Source organism: Mya arenaria, chromosome 5 (assembly GCF_026914265.1).
Source record: "Mya arenaria isolate MELC-2E11 chromosome 5, ASM2691426v1".
NCBI lineage: Eukaryota > Metazoa > Mollusca > Bivalvia > Myida > Myidae > Mya > Mya arenaria.
In genome coordinates, this window is record NC_069126.1 from 25,465,825 (window position 1) to 25,485,670 (window position 19,846).

At 33.9% G+C, this 19,846-nt stretch overlaps 1 protein-coding gene across 2 annotated transcripts; it reads left to right on the forward strand.

Annotated features, from left to right (window-relative positions):
- The first annotated feature begins 1,166 nt into the window (after positions 1-1,166).
- On the forward strand, positions 1,167-19,558 carry LOC128234570 (pyruvate dehydrogenase (acetyl-transferring) kinase isozyme 2, mitochondrial-like). 2 transcript variants are annotated; one of them, XM_052948865.1, is made up of 11 exons: positions 1,167-1,383; positions 6,382-6,523; positions 7,747-7,815; positions 9,322-9,385; positions 11,195-11,318; positions 11,727-11,813; positions 12,065-12,142; positions 13,664-13,740; positions 16,230-16,328; positions 16,848-17,078; positions 17,618-19,558. In XM_052948865.1, the coding sequence occupies exons 1-11, from the start codon at positions 1,281-1,283 to the stop codon at positions 17,852-17,854; spliced, it is 1,311 nt and encodes a 436-aa protein (XP_052804825.1). In that variant the 5' UTR covers positions 1,167-1,280; the 3' UTR covers positions 17,855-19,558. The 2 variants fall into 2 exon arrangements, with proteins under 2 accessions (XP_052804825.1, XP_052804824.1); XM_052948864.1 differs by lacking the exon at positions 1,167-1,383 and adding an exon at positions 1,661-1,988.
- Positions 19,559-19,846: the final 288 nt, after the last annotated feature.

Consider the following 19,846-nt stretch of genomic DNA (forward strand, 5'->3'; position numbering starts at 1 on the left):
ATATATATATATATATAGTTTACATGACTGAAGAACAATAGGAGATATTCACTTTACCTGGCTGGGATATAAACATTTGTAATGATGACAGAACTTTTGATAGGAAGCGAAGGAGCAACTAACATTTAAGCAATGAGGTTCATATTATTTTTTTTTAAACGACAAATATGAAAACAATGTTACATATTTAAACCTGGGAATGATTCAACAGACTTATTAGTTACGTAACGCTTCAAAGGGAAAAAGTGTTAATATCATAGAAAACAATTAGACTAAAATGTAGCATATATATGCAGCTGATGATATCTATCAATAATTTTGGGATATTCAGGTGGAATAAAAACTTATCAAGGTTTGTTCACTTTTGTTACTACAGTATTTGATAGTGAGGCATGTCGTCCGCTACAAGCAAGCTGCTAGGGATGTAAACACCAGCACGTGGTAATGTTTACATCAGAGAGTTCATAACCCCCAGAACAGCCACTCCCCCGGCAAATTCAAATTTTCAATCTGACAGTTGGATTTTTTTCTCAAAGTCATGTTTCTAGTAATGTTTCAAAAACAAATTAAGGATTTTTTATTTGTTTAACCTTCATTCTACATGCCTGCAAAGTTTCACGTCTCAACTTTTTGTAAGCATTGCATAGATTTGGAAAAAGTGTCCCTGATGTGTAACATGCATAAAATTATACAAAAGCTTGCCCCAGCGCCACCTGGAGGTTTATATAGTCCTGTTACCCCTTTAAATAATCCATTCTCTACTAGAGCAATGAAAATATCAAACATATCATATTAAAGTTAAATTGATACGGCAATGTTTTGTTCGAACTAGCAGAATGGTCGGAAAATACTTAAAGGGTATTATAAACTTATTCAGACCATTTGGTATGAACTTACTGTTTAGGTCAATGTATAAAGTCACCGGCAAATGATTTAGCATTAGTTTTGAAATAAGCTGCTGACCCAGTTTTCATACCATAAAAAAACTGGTCAGTTTAAACCGCAAGCGGAAGCAGTGGTCCTGACTGGATCTCGGCGGAATTTTTTTGCAAATCTATTTTTAGAACGCAATATTTTGACTGTACGTTCAGTAATTTTCCCAGAGCTATGCGTTGCTATAAATACAAAGCCTGTGTCAGTCTATCGATTTAATTTTCGGATAGCCTCACGCTTGGTAGTTTTCCCATGACGTCACTTGTCTCACAATCGGTTTGGGATGGATGACACTGATATTAGATGTGAAACTATTTTATTTCTAAGTGACTGTCATCAGATGAACAATGCGGATAACCAGAGTAATTTGCCAGAAGGTTGCCACGTACGTGGAGAGGTATTCGAAGTACAACCCTTCTCCACTGTCGATGCAAACACTGCTCGATTTCGGTACGTGCGATTTCTTATGCGTTGTAAATAATTTCCCCTTAGGTGCCCGTCAAAGAAACAGCTGATTGAGATGTAAACGGCTTTCAAACTAAAATGCATTATTTTTTAGACAAAAGGTTGATAAAACACAATTTGCCTTGCGATTTTTTTTTTCGATTTTCCTCAATATAAGGAATCATATCATTCTAAAAGTTCCCAGATCTGAGGGCCACCACAGGATTAATTAATCCAAGGTCGAAAAGTTGCACTTCCGGTAAAAACACAGGAACTGGAAAACAAATTTGTACTTTTCCGTTGTTGATTTAACATTTTATACACAGCAAAAATGTTTAAGCTTACAAATACAGGCAGAATTTCTTTTCAAATTGGCTTCAAAAATAGATGTAAAATTGTAATTCCGAAAATGTTTGATGTAAATAATCACCTGTCTCCAGTTTTGCTAATTGTACAGGAATGTTATTCAAATAAAACTGGACACAATGACAATCATATTATTAGTGATGATTTCTGCAAAAAAGGCATGTCACAAGCATTTTGTGATAGCTTCGATATGTATGGCAAATACAACCCATCAGCTTTGTCTCTGCAAAAATTATCTGAATTTGGTACGTTCTTGCAGATTTTATTGTTGTCTTCAAATAATTTGCCATTGAAGCAGTGAAAACAGGTAAAAACAAGTTAAACAATTGATGATACAGGTACAGAATCAGTGCAGGGTGACACTTGAAATCCACTCACAACACTTTTTTTTAACAAATATTGATTTATTGGTCACATTATTTAATACATGTATGCTTCAAGAAGGTTTAAATATAAATGAAATTGATAAAAAGAAAATGACACAGCCAGGTATTAAAACTTTTAGATAATTGGATGAAAATAAACTTGAACTCCAATTTTGGAGAAGACCTGAAATGAAATCCACTTAGTTCAACATCTAAGTCTTGGTTTACAATAATGAGAGGTAATGAAAAGGAATATATACACAGCGTTAACAACGCATGTTAATGTCTATTATTTTCCATGCCACTCCATTGACATGTGGGGCATCTAGCGCTATTTCACTGTTATTTGACATAAGACTGGGTAGACCTACATATACCAGGGTTTATAATGTTTGTAGAAGTTGTAAATATAATTTCAACAAATTTTGAACTAAAATATGTAAGTCATTGACTCCTTATTTCTTATGATATTTGAATATCATCATAAGTTCCAAGGATTCATTTATGAAATAATTTTACAGTGTGTAATTATACTGCATATTTAAATATATCATGCTTTTATTTATTTGATAAGATTTAATCTTATCAAATAAATAAAAGCATGGTATATTTAAATCTGATTTCTTGTATAGAAATGGCCATAACTACTGTACTGGGTAAAAGATGCTAGCACATGGTATTCCAATACTGGGTATGTGTACAATAAAAAAATGTTAATGATAAATGAGTTTGAATTGGATTTCACGTCTATTTCTGAATAATTTTTTTGTAAAGTTTTGTGAGTTCTTCATTTTTAGATCAATTTCCAAAAATAAATGAAACATAACCTCTTAATAAAGCATAATTCTTTTCTTTTTTTATTCCTACATGTGTACAAACATATATTTGTTAAAAATAAGTGGATTTCACGTGAAATCATTGTATCAACCCGCCCCCAGATTTAATGTGGCTACTTATACTATGCATAATTCTTATTAATGTAATGCTTATTAAGTTATTATTAAGACAATCTACATTAGATTTTTGGTTGATCAAGTAATAGAAAATTTTAGGTAAAATCTTCATGGTTTATTAGAATGCGTGAAGATTAAGATCTTACCTTTTATGTTCTAAATGACTTGGATTATAACCTGTTTTAGCAGACCAAAATATGATTTTAAGTGTGTTAAATTGTTAAACTGCAAATTTATACGATTCTTCTTATAGAAGGTCAATGAGTGACTTCAGTTTCTTAAAACGTAGGTATTATCAAAGATTATGATCAAATTATTTCATATACAGCAGACAACGCGAAAACTTTTTCTTCTTCACAGGACATTGCGACAGGTAAACACCTTAAGTTTACCTGTCGCAACAAATTTTTACCTGTCGCAATGTTACAAACAGTATTCGGTTACATCAGCTTTAACCTTGATTTTAAGCCTCTTTTTTAAATAAGTTTTGTAAATCCCCATTATAACAGGTTTAGATCTTTTTGGTTAGACTTGTCTTACAGTTCTATAATAAATTACAAAAAAGCTAAATATCATGTAAAAAATCAATATTCGGATCTTATGTCATAATTTTTTTCTTCCCTTGCCTCCCAAAAAACCCCCTCATATCTGGTTCGTCTACCCATGGAACAGCTAGATCTTACTCTTTTAATTCATCTTTAAATTAAAGATACAGCACGGTTATAAAATGTAACGAATTGTACTACAAGTCAAATTCATGCACAACATTTATGCAAAAACGAAAGTAGATTTCTTGTTATTGGCAAAGTTAAACAGAGCGGAAAGAAAGTCAGCTCGGTATATTAATCATCATATCTAAATTAAAACGATTGCCGGGAACCACTTCGCCGAAAATATATACATACGGAATTTTTGTAATTTCCGAACATTTCCGTAAAATAAAAGTATTAGAGTACGAGCTGAAATCGGAACCTTACGCGTTTTATCGGCTTTTACGGAAACATGTCGAAACGGGGTTTACAAATAGTGATACACGGATTAACACGCTGAATAATCATGATATAATAGTTAAAAATAACTCTGAACATTTATTTAGAAACTGAAAGTAAATTTTCCGAAAATTAAACGGTGCTGACTGTAATTTTTCACCGGACATTGTGACCGACCAAAACAAAAGTTTCGCCGGTCAAAATGGAAATATACCGGACATGTCCGACTGTCCGACGGGCATTCGCATTGTCTGATACAGATAGATCTCATTGAGGAGAATTTCAGTGTACAAAATTTATAACTCTTGGTGCGGTATTTTTTATTAATTGCCCTTGTTAATTTTCATCCTTATTTTATGTCTGGAGTATAACTCATACTTCATATTCAGATATATCTCATTTCGGAGAAGTGCAGTGCACAGGAACTATATTTCCGTGTGCAGTATTTTAACTTTTTCTGCACAAACGATACATCACAAATACCTGATTGATTACCAACAGGCACTTGATATATTTCTTCTAAAAATAAGGACAAATTGTGACTGTCAGTGATCTAATCTTGTCCAGAGATTTAAACCCGTACTGGTAATCATTGAAAAATGTGTCAACTCAAAACTGCATTTGGACAAAGATTTAAGTCTCATTAGTTGTAAAAATATTACCACAATTCCGATGGGTAAGGTTGGTGCTAATAAGATGTTTACTTGGCTTCCTTAAATAGTCAAAGCCAAATTGTAATTAAAATGATTTCATTGTCATAAAATGATAACAGGGATGTGTCAGTGTTGTTTTTACAAAAATCTTAGGAACCTCACAGAGCAAATTAATTTGTACCGTGGATTCAGCATACAGGAGTGAAGTAGCTCTAGGTTAACGCCAGTAATGGAGATTTCAAAATTAATGTGATTTGCTTCATGCCATTATAGTATGCTAATTGAACATGTTGTACCGGTTGATATGAAAAAATATAGGAAAAATGTTGGTTGCAAGTTGTACTCATTTTAATAAAATGCCTGTCTTGTTATGTTGAATTGTTCATTTTGATAATGAACCCCTTTAACTAAAGACAATAAGGACATTTCAGAATTTAATAAATGTACATTTTTTAGTATTCTAAGAAATCATTTAGATTTCTGGGACAATCATTTTCGTGGTTTCGTTGGTTTGGTCATCCACTGTTTCAAGATCTGAGCGAATTTTTTTTGTTAATTAAAAATGAAAATCCATGAATTTAAGTAACCACCAAAAATATCCTTTTTAGCAGAACCTTAAAGTTCATGACTATGAATACAGATGATTTCACAATAGCTCAGTTGGCTCTGACAGATATTAAATTATAGGGCATATAAAAAAACATCAATGTGTTCCGAGACTTCTTAAAAAATAGGTCAAGCTTACTAGAATTGTATGTGTATACATTTTATATTTAGCCCACAGCTGATAGCAAAGGTCAGTATATAGAATGATGTCACTGACCTTGTTACTGCTGGATTGCTGAATATTGTAATCAAACATTTTACCAGTATGTATTGGTAATACTAGACAAAGCCTGCTCTAGTTGGCGGCCTTGGTTTGTTGAACTGATGATGAAATCAGACATTAATCACAAGTTGTTTTGCCAGCCTTGTTTACTTGACTGAATTATTAATTGTCCTGTATATAAATGATAAACCATAAAGCAGAATGGGTAAATGTCAACATTGTTTTGATACATAATATTATAATTCCATAAATGTATTCATAGACATTTGTTGTTATTTGTCTTTTCATGTGAATACATGTACCAAATGACTGACTTACAATAATGACAGATTGCCAAATAATGATAGTTTCCTGTACACACACTTCAGTTTTTTCCTGAAAAAAAATGAGGAACTGATTCCATAGATGTGTTTAAAAAACAAGTGCCACAATTTTTTGCTTTGATCTTTTGTGTGTACTGGCTATTAAATAGCTTTTGAATTGGATGACCTCCATTTTGATTATAATCCTTTGCACAGGTGTTTTGTTACAGAAATGAATGTTTGAATATTTGGCTACATGTAGAGAGACTACATGTAGAACTTTTAAAACCAAAGTATATGAGATATTGCAAAATCTTTGGGGAGGGCGCCTAAGCCTTCTATTTTGCAAAGACAATAACATGTTAAATAGAGTTTGTGGAATAAAAATGTCAACAGGGGAAGATTTAAAGAATTGATAGAGATAAAGACATATATGTGCAGCCCCTTCAAATCCATCTGATATGGTATAAATATATAATTGCATAAGTTAAAAGTTACATTAGTTAGAAACATGGGACAGAATATCCTTACATTCACCTAATTCCAGGCTCGAAGACTGGTACAGAAGAGTCATCATTTGAGTTTCTACGAGATGAGCTGCTGGTGCGTCTAGCCAATATCATGAAGGAGTTTAACCTGTTACCAGTCAGCTTCCAGCAGCGAGGCTCTGTCGCCATGGTGCGCAACTGGTCAGTATGTATAGAAGATGTTTAAAAAGGCTCTCATGAAGTGTCCTTGAAGGCAATGGCTTTTCCATTTTTCAACCAGGTTTTCAGCAAAAACCAGGTTATGAAAATTGGGAATTCGTTGGGCAGTTGGGCGGTCGTCAAACAGTGGAATCCACCCATTGTATTAAGCTAGAATTGTTAGATAGTAATGAAAGTTTGTGTGTAGGTAGATTTTGTGAAAAGCTTGCTCAGGATTGATTTTTAGGGTGGGGTCAGGTCAAGGTCAATGTTACTGAAAAAAGTAAAATGGTCAATCAAAATAAGAATTGAGGGATATTGATAAAAGTTGATGTGTAGGTAGCTTATGTGAAGAGCTAGCTTGGGATGGTGGGTGTCAAGGTCAAGGTCACTGTTACAAATAAAGGAAGATGGTTTCCGCCCAATAAAAAACAAATTGATGGATAGTATTGAAAGCTTGTGTGTAGGTAGCTTTTGTAAAGAGCTAGCTTGGGAGTGCCTTTGAGGGGTGTGACTTTACTGTGGGGTCAGGTCAAGGTCACTGTTACAGAAAAAAAGTAAAATGGTTTCCGCCCAACTAGTCAGAATTAATGGAAGCTAAACACATAAGATACTCAACTGGAGTAATTTTCAGTTACTTCACTTTTTTATAAAAGTAAAGATAAAGGCTGCTACTTGTCCTAGCCCATACAGGAAATTAGCTGGCTGTAATTTCTGATTGCCCATATTATAAACCTGGTTAGGTTGCAATGCAGCGCTTCTAGTTGTTTATTAACACACGCTGTGTGTTTTCAATCTTACTCTAAAGTGCATCATATGATTTGGATATAGATATCATTGGATAAAGCAAATAGGCTGTGGAATGATATTTCAAAAACAAATACGCCTGTTATATTTTCCTAAGTGCTATGGTACTTGAATGGTTTACAATTCTCCCAGTTATAAATAGAGCTTTAATACAGAGATAATGGTTGACTTGAATTAAATCCAACTAATTCGTTTTACTTCATATTATCACATTGTGTACAAAACATACTTTGCCTAGTTTTATTCCCAAATTAAATGGGGGCCATACAACCTGCAGTTCTGGCTTTTATAGTCATTAATTTTAATTCTGCGAGGCTGTGTTATGCAAGAGTTTATTATATTCCTGAATGTTGTTTGTTATTATCTATATACTATTGAGGCACAACAGAACTGTGCTCAACATGTTTGTTATTTTACAGGTATCAACAGAGTTTCATAGAAATAACAGAGTTTGAGAAACACAATCCTGACAGAGATATTCTAGAAAAGTAAGTAAACAGCAAATTACTTTCACATGACTTATTTACTTCATTTACAGGACATGTCTGGGATTTGTTTCGGGGCTGAAATGTGGCACCATTCCCCCCCCCACCCCCCCCCCCCCCCCCCCCCGGACAAAAATAATTAAGCAAGTATTTTTTTTGCACTTGTTGATTTAAGTGCTCTGGATTGAAATGCAGTACTCATAACCCTATTATATTACATCTAGATTTAAGAACAAAAGTATGGAAATAACCTTAGCCTAAATACACAGCACCAAATTATTTATGGCCATCTGCAAACGGAACCTGTCTTATGTTGTGCCTGATGCATGTTGGCAATGTGATAACAAATCATGATACTTTACAGGTAAAACAGTATGGTATTTTAAAAACAACTATTACTCTGCTTCAATGCCAATATGATCATCAGGTTGATGCAATCTAAACTATAGTGATTTGGCATATAAAATGGCTCCATGTAGTCCTACAGAAGGAAACACACTTACCTGCACTATTTTATGGCTTGTCTACCAGACAAATGAAAATATTTTGGGTTTTACTGGATTTTCTTTTCATGTTTTTCAATGAATTCTGTACATGTCCATGAGAATTGCCTATGGTATAAGGTATTAATTATTACTACAAGCAAGCTGTTATGAGTATAATTATATTTACTGCATGGTCACTACAGAATGAAAACAATATAAGAAGTAGATGTATTGCCATATGACAATTTTGAAACAATTCATTTGAATTTCATGTAATTTCAAACTGAACAGGTTAATTGGAAAGACAAACACACATGTATACATGTTACGGTGCAGTGTGGAAAGACAAACACACATGTATACATGTTACGGTGCAGTGAAGTAAATGACATTGTACATTTGTAGTTTTAAACACACTGTGATCAGGTAACAAGAGCTGCTCATCGATGTGTTTCATATTGTAGCACAGTTTCTTGTAACCCTTGGTTTTTCATGTTGTTTTTCAAAACAGAAGCATTGAGCACTCACACAAGTTTATTTCTTAAAATCATGGGCCTGTTAGTTGAATTTAACTTAAGTTAAAAATATCTTAGTGTCATATTTATATTATAATGCTTCATTCTTCTACAAATTAAAATTAAGCAAGTATAAAAAGTGAATATTAACTGAGAAAATAGAAAAAAATCAATTTGTTGTCATTTGGGACCTGTATAGTATACAGATTTATGATTATTGAAGTTGCGACTTAAATCCTGTAATGAAACCGGTCTTGATTTATAGAGAACAGCCTTGTTTGAAGTTGTTCTCACTGGTTGTGTACTAGGGATAAAGATAAACCTGTCGACAGTTTAAAAAATGTAACATTGACATGTATATTGTATATATATGTATGGAAATGTCTGTCATGTGGAAAAGGGAAATGTACTGAATTGTCAGCTATTAGTATTGAATATTTATGTTTGGCCACTTTGCGAATTTGTTAAATATGGTTATGATAATATTATTGCCTTTTTGTATCTTTCAGATTTACAGAAACACTGAATAAAATTCGGTTGCGACATTCTAAAGTTGTTGAAACTATGGCTAAGGTATGCACACTATAATAGTACTTAAAATGAATTCTTTCTTTAAAAAAATTAAATGGATTTAATACTCGTATCTTTGGTAATACATGTTGATCACACATCGTATCAGAATACAGATTTAGGAAGCTCATTCATGAGACTTTTAATATAGTACCTTTCCTGATTAAGTATTTTTTATATATAATAATAAGTTAAGAACTATATAAAATGTAATTATACAATATATAAGTCAAGTGCATTAGATAAACGACCTGTATTTAGAAAAATATAAATTGGTGAACCAGTATTTGTGTTGATAACCTACATGGAGTTACTTTATCATATGTGCTCAGACAATGAATACTAGTAGTAGCCTTCAAATATTACAAATATAGAGCATATCTTGCCCCTTTTTATGCCCCCGAAGGTGGGCATATTAAAATCGCACCGTCCGTCCGTCCGTCATTCCGTCTGTCCGTGTGTCAATAACTCGTTTCCGGGCTGTAACTTTCCCTTGTATATGGACAGATTTTAAAATAACTTGCCACATGTGTTCCACATACCAAGACGACGTGTCGCGTGCAAGACCCGTGCCCCTACCTCAAAGGTCAAGGTCACACTTAGTGTTTATTCACAATGGATTCCTGCATATAGGACATAGAGTATAGGTTGTCGTGTCCGGGCTGTAACTTTCCCATGTATGGACAGATTTTAAAATAACTTGCCACATGTGTTCCACATACCAAAACAACGTGTCGCGTGAACGACCCGTGTCCCTACCTCTAAGGTCAAGGTCACACTTAGTGTTTATTCACAATGGAGTGCTGCATATAAGGACATAGAGTATAGGTTGTCGTGTCCGGGCTGTAACTTTCCCTTGTATGGACAGATTTTAAAATAACTTGCCACATGTGTTCAACATACCAAGATGACGTGTCGCGTGCAAGACCCGTGTCCCTACCTCTAAGGTCAAGGTCACACTTAGGTGTTTATTCACAACAGAGTGCTGCATATAAGGACATAGAGTATAGGTTGTTGTGTCCATGCTGTAACTTTCCCTTGTATGGACAGATTTTAAAATAACTTACCACATGTGTTCCACATACCAAGACGACGTGTAGCATGACAGACCCGTGTCCCTATCTCAAAGGTCAAGGTCACACTTGGGTGTTTATTCACAATGGAATGCTGCATATATAAGGACATAACAGTGTCGGTCAACTATGGGTGGTATTTTTTATGTTTAGAGGCAATTTAAAATAACTTGCCATATGTATTTGACATGTAAAGGTGAGATCAACTTTTCATGTATTGACCTTGTTCATAGGTCAATGTCACAATCGGGGGCATTCGTCACATACTGTGACAGCTCTTGTTTGATATCAGTCAGACAGTGAAACAGTTGTCAGGTCAAGATTATGCTGGGACAGCTTTGTACTGCACTTCAGACAAATTGCGTACTCCAAATGTTCACTTTGCTTCTTGTTGAAAAATTACATAATTGTATGTTACCATTATACCCCACTCTCCGCCCTTCTCCCACACCATTTCTCATACAAGCAGTAAATCATTAAGATGTTCCGGTAATAATTTAAAGCTGTCTAAAGAGATTCTGGCTTTAAGCCCCATTACTTTCTAGAGGCCTCAAAACATAGAAACAAACACTGAGACACATACCCATGCATAATTAATTCTTGACAATCAAGCTAAATGAATCAGTAGACTACATTCAGATAGTAAACAGTTATTATGTTAGAAACATGTTAGACAAGTGAGATATTATCATTTTGAAATATACGTGACAATAACTCGCATTGCTTAATTATTATTCAGGGTGTTATGGAGATGAGAGATGCGTTTGAAGGGGAATCAAGAAACTATGATCAGCAGATCACATACTTCCTTGATCGATTCTACACCAACAGAATTGGAATCCGTGTTCTGCTTAATCAACATTGTAAGTGTATTTGATGTGGGCGTCTATTACTATATCTGATGATGTTTAATTAGTTATATCCTGCCTTTTCTTTTAAGTTGATCATTGGAATGTGAGCCATGTGCTTTAAAGTATCTGGCAGTTGTTTGTTTATACTTGCCAAGGAAATGCACATTGTAGCTAGGATAACAGATGAACAATACACCTCGTGAGCAAGGAAATTTAGTGATGCCTGCATAGCATACACCATGGCTCCTATTGTCTGGTTAATATTGCTCTTACAGTATATGAACTGCTAATTGTAAACAGATGAAATAAAATAATCTTAAAAATGGGTGTTAATAATAGATTAACATGCCGAATTGTGAGCTACTAGGGTTGATCAGTTGACCGTTTATGATAACATTATGATTGTTTTCGTTTATTTAGTGTTGTTATATGGTGGGGAGCTAGCGCATCACCCCCAACATATAGGCTGCATCAATCCCAGCTGCGACGTGGAAGAAGTCATCCGAGGTACGCATGCTGAATCTTAACCTTTAAAATAAATGCTAAGATTTTAGAAAGGGAGATAATTTGCAAGTGTTGCAAAAGTATAAAGTGTTAAGACGATAAGCAAAGATGCTCTTAAAACTATAACGTTTAAGGTAGTAATATTAATATTTGTTATCCCATATTCCTATGTGATTGTCATCTAATTTAATGATATAAATAAAGCCGCTCAATATACAAATCAAGTGCGTGATCTTACCTTGTTTCTATTTCAGATGCCTATGACAACGCGAGGTTTCTCTGTGAGCATTATTACATGTGTTCACCTGATCTCATCATAGAATCTTATAATCGTAAGTCACAAACATTGTACGTTTATAATCGTAAGTCACATACATTGTACGTGTATAATCGTAAGTCACATACATAGTACCTGTATAATCGTAAGTCACAAACATTGTACGTGTATAATCGTAAGTCACATACATTGTACGTGTATAATCGTAAGTCACATACATTGTACGTGTATAATCGTAAGTCACATACATTGTACGTGTATAATCGTAAGTCACATACATTGTACGTGTAAAATCGTAAGTCACATACATTGTACGTGTATAATAGTAAGTCACATACATTGTACGTGTATAATTGTAAGTCACATACATTGTACGTGTATAATCGTAAGTCACATACATTGTACGTGTATAATCGTAAGTCACAAACATTGTACGTGTATAATCGTAAGTCACATACATTGTACGTGTATAATCTTAAGTCACATACATTGTACGTTTTTAATCATAAGTCACATACATTGTACGTGTATAATCGTAAGTCACATACATTGTACGAGTTTAATAGTAAGTCACATACATTGTACGAGTTCAATAGTAAGTCACATACATTGTACGTGTATAATCATAAGTCACATACATTGTACGTGTATAATCGTAAGTCACATACATTGTACGAGTTTAATAGTAAGTCACATTCATTGTACGTGTATAACCGTAAGTCACATACATTGTACGTGTATAACCGTAAGTCACATACATTGTACGTGTATAACCGTAAGTCACATACATTGTACGTGTATAACTGTAAGTCACATACATTGTACGTGTATAATCGTAAGTCACATACATTGTACGTGTATAATCGTAAGTCACATACATTGTACATGTATAATCGTAAGTCACATACATTGTAAAAGTTTAATAGTAAGTCACATACATTGTACAAGTTTAATAGTAAGTCACATACATTGTACATGTATAACTGTAAGTCACATACATTGTACATGTTTAATAGTAAGTCACATACACTGTACATGTACAATCTTTAGTCACATACACTGTACATGTACAATCTTTAGTCACATACATTGTACATGTACAATCTTTAGTCACATACACTGTACATGTACAATCTTTAGTCACATACACTGTACATGTACAATCTTTAGTCACATACATTGTACATGTACAATCTTTAGTCACATACACTGTACATGTACAATCTTTAGTCACATACACTGTACATGTACAATCTTTAGTCACATACACTGTACATGTACAATCTTTAGTCACATACATTGTACGTGTATAATCTCAAGTCACAAACAATGTATTTGTATGTGTTTAGCTAGTTTGTATTTAATATAGCAATTATGAGTTTTTATCATAATAAATCTCTTTAAAATTAGTTGGTATATGTTTTATGATAGCAAAAAAGTGGTAGAATTATGTGGTATTTGGAATATGAAAATGGGACATTACCGGGTATATTAAGGTAATTAGTTGAAGTAACAGTAACATAAGTACAAGTCATACATATTTTTACAGATAACATATATAATTCCAATGTTTCAGCCTATGAGAAAGCAGACAGTATACGAATAGAGTACGTTCCATCTCATCTGTACCACATGCTGTTTGAGCTGTCTAAGGTAAGTGCACATAAACCTTGGAAAATTGTGCTAAATTTTAACATTATGTTTTTTGGTAGCAACTTATTTGTTGGCAGAATAAATATCTTTCTGGCATGTCCATATTGAACAGAATGGTCATTTAGTGTAATAAATGTACAAGTGCTGTTTGGTTTCTGGAAAGCCTTATGAATTTATTTGGGATAGTAGAAGAGCAATTCAAATAGTTTGGTTCACCATTGTCTCTTTAAACAAGAGGTTTTAATGGTTGCTGTTATTTTGTATCTGAATTGGTTTGGAATATTTAAAAGAGAACAAATCAAATACAATGTCAACATACTTTTTTTGCATGCAAGCACACATAGGTTAATATCTCAGCAACTACTTGAGGTATTGCATTGAGACTTTATACAATGGTACTCAACCATCCAACCTACTTAATGAACCAAGTAAGATAACTCTTAGTTGCATTTAATGCAAAAAATAGGTCTTCATTATTCAACTTAGAAATTCTGGTTAAGGTTTTGCGTGCAAGCACACATCAGTTAATATCTCAGCAACTACTTCAGGTATTGCATTGAGACTTGATACAATGGTACTCAACCATTCAGCCTACTTAATTAACCTAGTTAGATAACTCTTGTTTGCATTTTATGCAAATAATAGGCCTTTATTATTCGACTTAGAAATTCTGGTTAAGGTTTTGCGTGCAAGCACACCTAGGTTAATATCTCAGCAACTACTTGAGGTATTGCATTGATACTTGATACAATGGTACTCAACCACCCAACCTACTTAATTAACCTAGTTAGATAACTCTTGTTTGCATTTAATGCAAATAATTGCCCTTTATTAGCGACTTAGAAATTCTGGTAAAGGTTTTGCGCGCAAGCACACATAGGTTTATATCTCAGCAACAACTTGAGGTATTGCATTGAGACTTTATACAATGGTACTCAACCATCCAACCTACTTAATTAACCTAGTTAGATATCTCTAGTTTGCATTTAATGCAAATAATGGCCGTTTTTTATATTCAACATAGATATTCTGGTTAAGGTTTTGCATGTAACCACTTTTAAGTCAATACCTCAGTGAATACATCATGTATGGCATTGAAACTTTACACACAGGCTCCCAACCATTTAACCTTCTTCTTTAATCGAGTAAGATGAATCTATCTTTCATATTATATAATTTTTGCCCCCTTATTATGAGACTTAGAAATTCTGGTTAAGCTCTTGCATGTTAGCACACATAGGATAATATCTCAGCAACTACTTGATGTATTGCATTGAGACTTTATACAATGGTATTCAACCAAGTTAGATAACTGTATTTTGCATATAATGACCCTTTATTATTAGATTTAAAAATTCTGGTTAAAATTTTCCATGTAACCACATTTATGTTAATATCTCACCACATCATGTATTGCATTGAAATCTAATCTAACAGTGATCCATGCATGTTTCGCCAAAACTTTTCAATCCTTTCACTGAAAAGCGGGGAATAGTTGAGCGCGCTGTCTCTGTGACGGCTCTTGTTTATATTGCTCCAGTATGTTGTCCGCTCAATTACTTATAAGGCCTTTTTCAAATCATCACCAAATTTGATCAGAATGTGTATGGGCAGAATATCTTGGTCAGGTTTGATAACCAGCCAAGTCACTCAAGAGTTATGACCCTTGAATTGGCAAAAACTGTCTTTACAATGTCAGAATTCTAAATTTGGCTTGACATACAATCACTTATCACCAAACTTGGGTGTCCTTAAATTTGGATGGGCTTATTTTGTGCTAGTTGGAGGTCTTGTCATGTAATGGAAACACAAACCACTAAACGTAAATATTGATTAGTTCTAAATTGCTATTACTAGTCTGAAAAGATAAAAACCAGTCAATAGAAAATGCCTGAAAATCAATTTACCGCTCTTAGATTCTTTACGTATTGTTAATTCAACTTCGGCTAACTGCCTTGAATTATTCACAGAAAATTAAGTCTATTGACACTGAAGGACTGAATAAATAACTATTTTCTTCATTTGTTCATTCTTTCTGAATGTTGGACTTGTTTATATTTCCTTGTTTTGAAGTTATTGATTTTGACCAGGAGATAAATCATCAGCAAGAAGAATTTGTCACAAAATTTATTCTTATAATAAGGCAGCATTTTTTAATCCAACATTGGAGCTGTTTCTCTAGACAGAAATAAGTTCTAAGAGTCGGCAATAGAATATGAAGAATATGGATTAAAGAGTGTGGCCCCCAGTGCATGATAATCATAATGTTCATGTAGAGAGAACATGTATTTCATGTGTATATCATATTTTAATTCTGGCCTTACAAATCATGTTTTAATGTGTATGTACATGCAAGCCATATAGGAAAACACTACATGAATAGAGAACTTATTATTTATTCTTATTTCTGAGTAACATTGGAGTTCTATCATATTTGAAAATAAAGGAAGGTAGTTGTAAAGGTTATTGCATGTTATGTCATTTTTCAGAACGCCATGAGGGCAGTGGTAGAGCGACATGAAAATAAGCCGGAAATTCCGCCCATTAAGATAGCAGTGTGTAAGGGCAAGGAAGATCTTGCCATTAAGGTTGGTACTTCTTTTTGTCTGTTTTATGACCTTTTCAGTCTATATAATTATTCTGGATAAACATTTCTGGGGATTTTGTTGAGAAGATGAAGAAACAAGAAGCAGATTTATTTTTACATTGAAGGAAGTTGACCCTCTAATGCATCTGTTTGTAGTGTCTGTTTGACTGTTTCCAAGGCAAAAGATAAAGACACTTGGGGATTTGTAACATTTTATTGAAATAGTTAATTGACAGCTTTCTGTGGTTGTCTGTGAATATATAAAACAGTTGATACAGTTTTCCCATGAGTTAATGACATGACCCTAGTATCAATGGATGTGACGCCAAACTACTCTGATATAAAAAGTCATATGTGGTAGACCAATGGAGAATTTACTAAAAATACGATAAGTCTGAAAAAAGAAATACAAATGGATTTGGATTCAACATATTCATTTGTAAAAACAGTAGTTAATTATAAAGGGTGGTCGTAATCATCCTCGAGCGCCATTGCCAATCAGCCATATCTTCCATTGTAGATATCTGACCAGGGAGGTGGTATATCATATGGGAAGGTGGAACAACTGTTTGGGTACATGTTTACGACAGCCCCACAGCCCCAGCCCTCCCACATGATGGAGGGCTCAGCCCCCCTTGCCGGCTATGGGTATGGACTCCCCCTATCCCGCTTGTATGCCCGATACTTTCAGGGCGACCTGGTACTTTACTCTATGGAGGGCTATGGAATGGACGCCATCATCTACTTGAAGGTAATCTACAAACTATCATGGCATGAGTAGAATCTAACAGTCACCAAATGCAAGGAACTGTTTTGTGTTTTGAGTTACATCAATATACTGGAGACCAAAATTTCAAATGAACTATCATATTTACTCTAAAGAACATGTTGTGTCCAAAATGCTGAGCATTCATGTTAAGAGCAAGCAAATTTTTAAAACTTTTATCGAATAAGTTTGCTAGTAAATTTTAGAGGATCAGTTAAGCCTAAAACACCTGTTAAAATGTCCATATGGGGCCAAGCTCTGCCCCTGGGACAGCTGACACTTGGAATGAAGGACATTTGAAAAACAGCATCTAGAATTTGAGGTGTATGGCATTTGAAACCATTACTAAACAACAGTTTCAGATGTAATTTTCCCCAAAAAAACAACCTTGCTAATGTTTAACAACTTGCAACTAGCAAAATGGACATTGCAAATTAAAACAATCAACTGTAATATCCTGTAATATGAAGTATGAAAGTTTTGTAAAAAATGTACATGTATGAATTAAAAAAAATTTGATACAGGTGAAAGATGCCATGGAGTGTTTGCCAATTTACAACAAGACAGCATCAAAAATGTATGAAACAGATACGTCAGCCCCTGACTGGAGTTCCCCATCTCCATGGACACAGGCACGGGGGTACAGTACGATAGGAGGCGGGAATGTTTCACGGGGCTACAGCACATTAACGGACGGGCAGGGAGCTCGGCGGACTGTTTGTACATGGACACGGCAGCCTAGGCTGTTGGACTGTCATTGAAATGGGATACATGTAGAAGAGTGTTAGCCCTTGTGTTGAATGTGATACGCTATTTTAAGATAAAGATATCAATGTTTTAAGTGAGTGACATTCGATAAGTATAATTTTCTCATTGGTTTTTCTATCTTGAACATACTTGTAGAAGTCGAAACATAGTTATAGTTATCACAGTTATTCTGTAAAATGTTTTTTACCTCTGCCATTACATAATATAAAAGATGAAAATGTGTGAAAGGAATGCTTCATCTATGAGCAAGATGCCTGTATAAATCTGGAATGAAATCCAATATAACTAAAGAATAACTTCAGTCAGATTTTGCTTAAGAAGGAATTATGATTCAATACTAAGATCAATGACTAAGGTGTATTAGAGGTGTTCTCTTGTCAATTTCATTTTGTCTCAAAAGTATACATCATTAATCATAATGGTATGTTTTTGAAGCACTGTGACTTGTTATTGCATTTCATGGCATTTGAATGTTTTCCTTTGTGATAAAAGTTCCTGAAACATTATAAATTGTATGCATTTTGTACACAGTACATTTCTGGTATACTTTCATGTGGCAATAGCAGCATATATGTTAGTTAAATCTCTTGCATTATAACATGTGTGTTCTCATTTCAATATTCATGGTAGGGCAGTTTGTTTAAAACAAGTCCCATGTTTTTATTGTATTGCTTCATACTGATTATATAATTTACAATTTGCTCATTAGCCGTGTACATATTTCATTTGTGTATTACGCATTTATGTGTTTAGTTGTTAACCTAATCGATATTATAACTTCTCCTGAGTGTCTGCACAATTAAAGGAGCCATCTTTTCATTGTACATAGTGTACGATCATTTTATCAAATCAATATTTCCGAGAAGTTGTAACATCTATTTATGAAAGCATATGTCTTTATAAGTTTTTTAAAGTGGCTCTCATATTTGAAATCAATACGTACACATGTACAAGAAGCATCAATTTTGACTGATGAACCTTCAGCTACTTACTAAATAATACATTTTATGGAACAAATTAATTACTGATTACAAGATTGTAACTGTGTTTATAAAAGCTGAAACGCACAAATATTAAATGACTGGTGGGTCCTAAGAGATTAACAGTGATCATCTATTGTCTCATAAAGTGTTTTCTGCACTGTATCCTTCACAAGAACCAATGTTTTCAATATTTATTCATCCTTTTCCATAAATTTAAAAATCCTATTAATTGTGGTACATCTTGTTTGGTTGTAAGAGTGCATCTTAAAGGTCAAGTATGTTTAATTTACAGGCTGAAAAGCAAGCTTTTTTATTATTCAATATTAAATTTTTTAGAGAGATAATTTTTTTATTAAATGAAGTAAAATTCACAAAATGGGTTCAAAAATGGTAGTTCTTCTTCTGGCAGTTATATTCTGTTGTTTTCCAGTTATTAAATGTTGACCTATCTTGTCATGTTATATAATAAGGTTGAAAATCTTTCTTTTTTAATGAAACTGTTTACGAACAAAGGCTACAACTATGTAAGGAACCAGATAATCAATGAACAAATCCATCTTCAAGGTACTTTTGTGCAAAGTCAAGAAATCGTAAAAGTTTTTAATTGTTAAGATGGTGATAAAATGGTGTCAATGTGCAGTCTCTACTAATGACGTTATAGCTAGTCACTTGCAGAGTTGTGTGATATATGATGAATTAAAGTTGTTATCTCTACTGTTGTTTGTTTTGCTTGATTACCTAAGGATAGAGATGTTGCAGTAATCGGTTTCTCCATGTATGTGAAGCTTCATCAATTTGGTAAACATAAACAAGAGCTGTAAACATAAACAAGAGCTGTCACAGTATGTGAGGAATGCCCCTGAATGTGACATTGACCTATGAACAAGGTCAGTACATGAAAAGTTGATCTTGCCTTTACATGTCAAATACATTTGGCAAGTTATTTTAAATTGCCTCTGAACATAAAAAATACCACCTATATTTGACACCCTTCACTCTTTA

Coding starts and splice junctions, on each gene's coding strand:
- LOC128234570 (XM_052948864.1), top strand. CDS start 1,709: ATGTTTAAGCTTACAAATACAGGCAGAATTTCTTTTCAAATTGGCTTC. Junction 1,989..6,381: donor GCAAAAATTATCTGAATTTG/GTACGTTCTTGC, acceptor ACCTAATTCCAG/GCTCGAAGACTGGTACAGAA. Junction 17,079..17,617: donor ACGCCATCATCTACTTGAAG/GTAATCTACAAA, acceptor AATTTGATACAG/GTGAAAGATGCCATGGAGTG.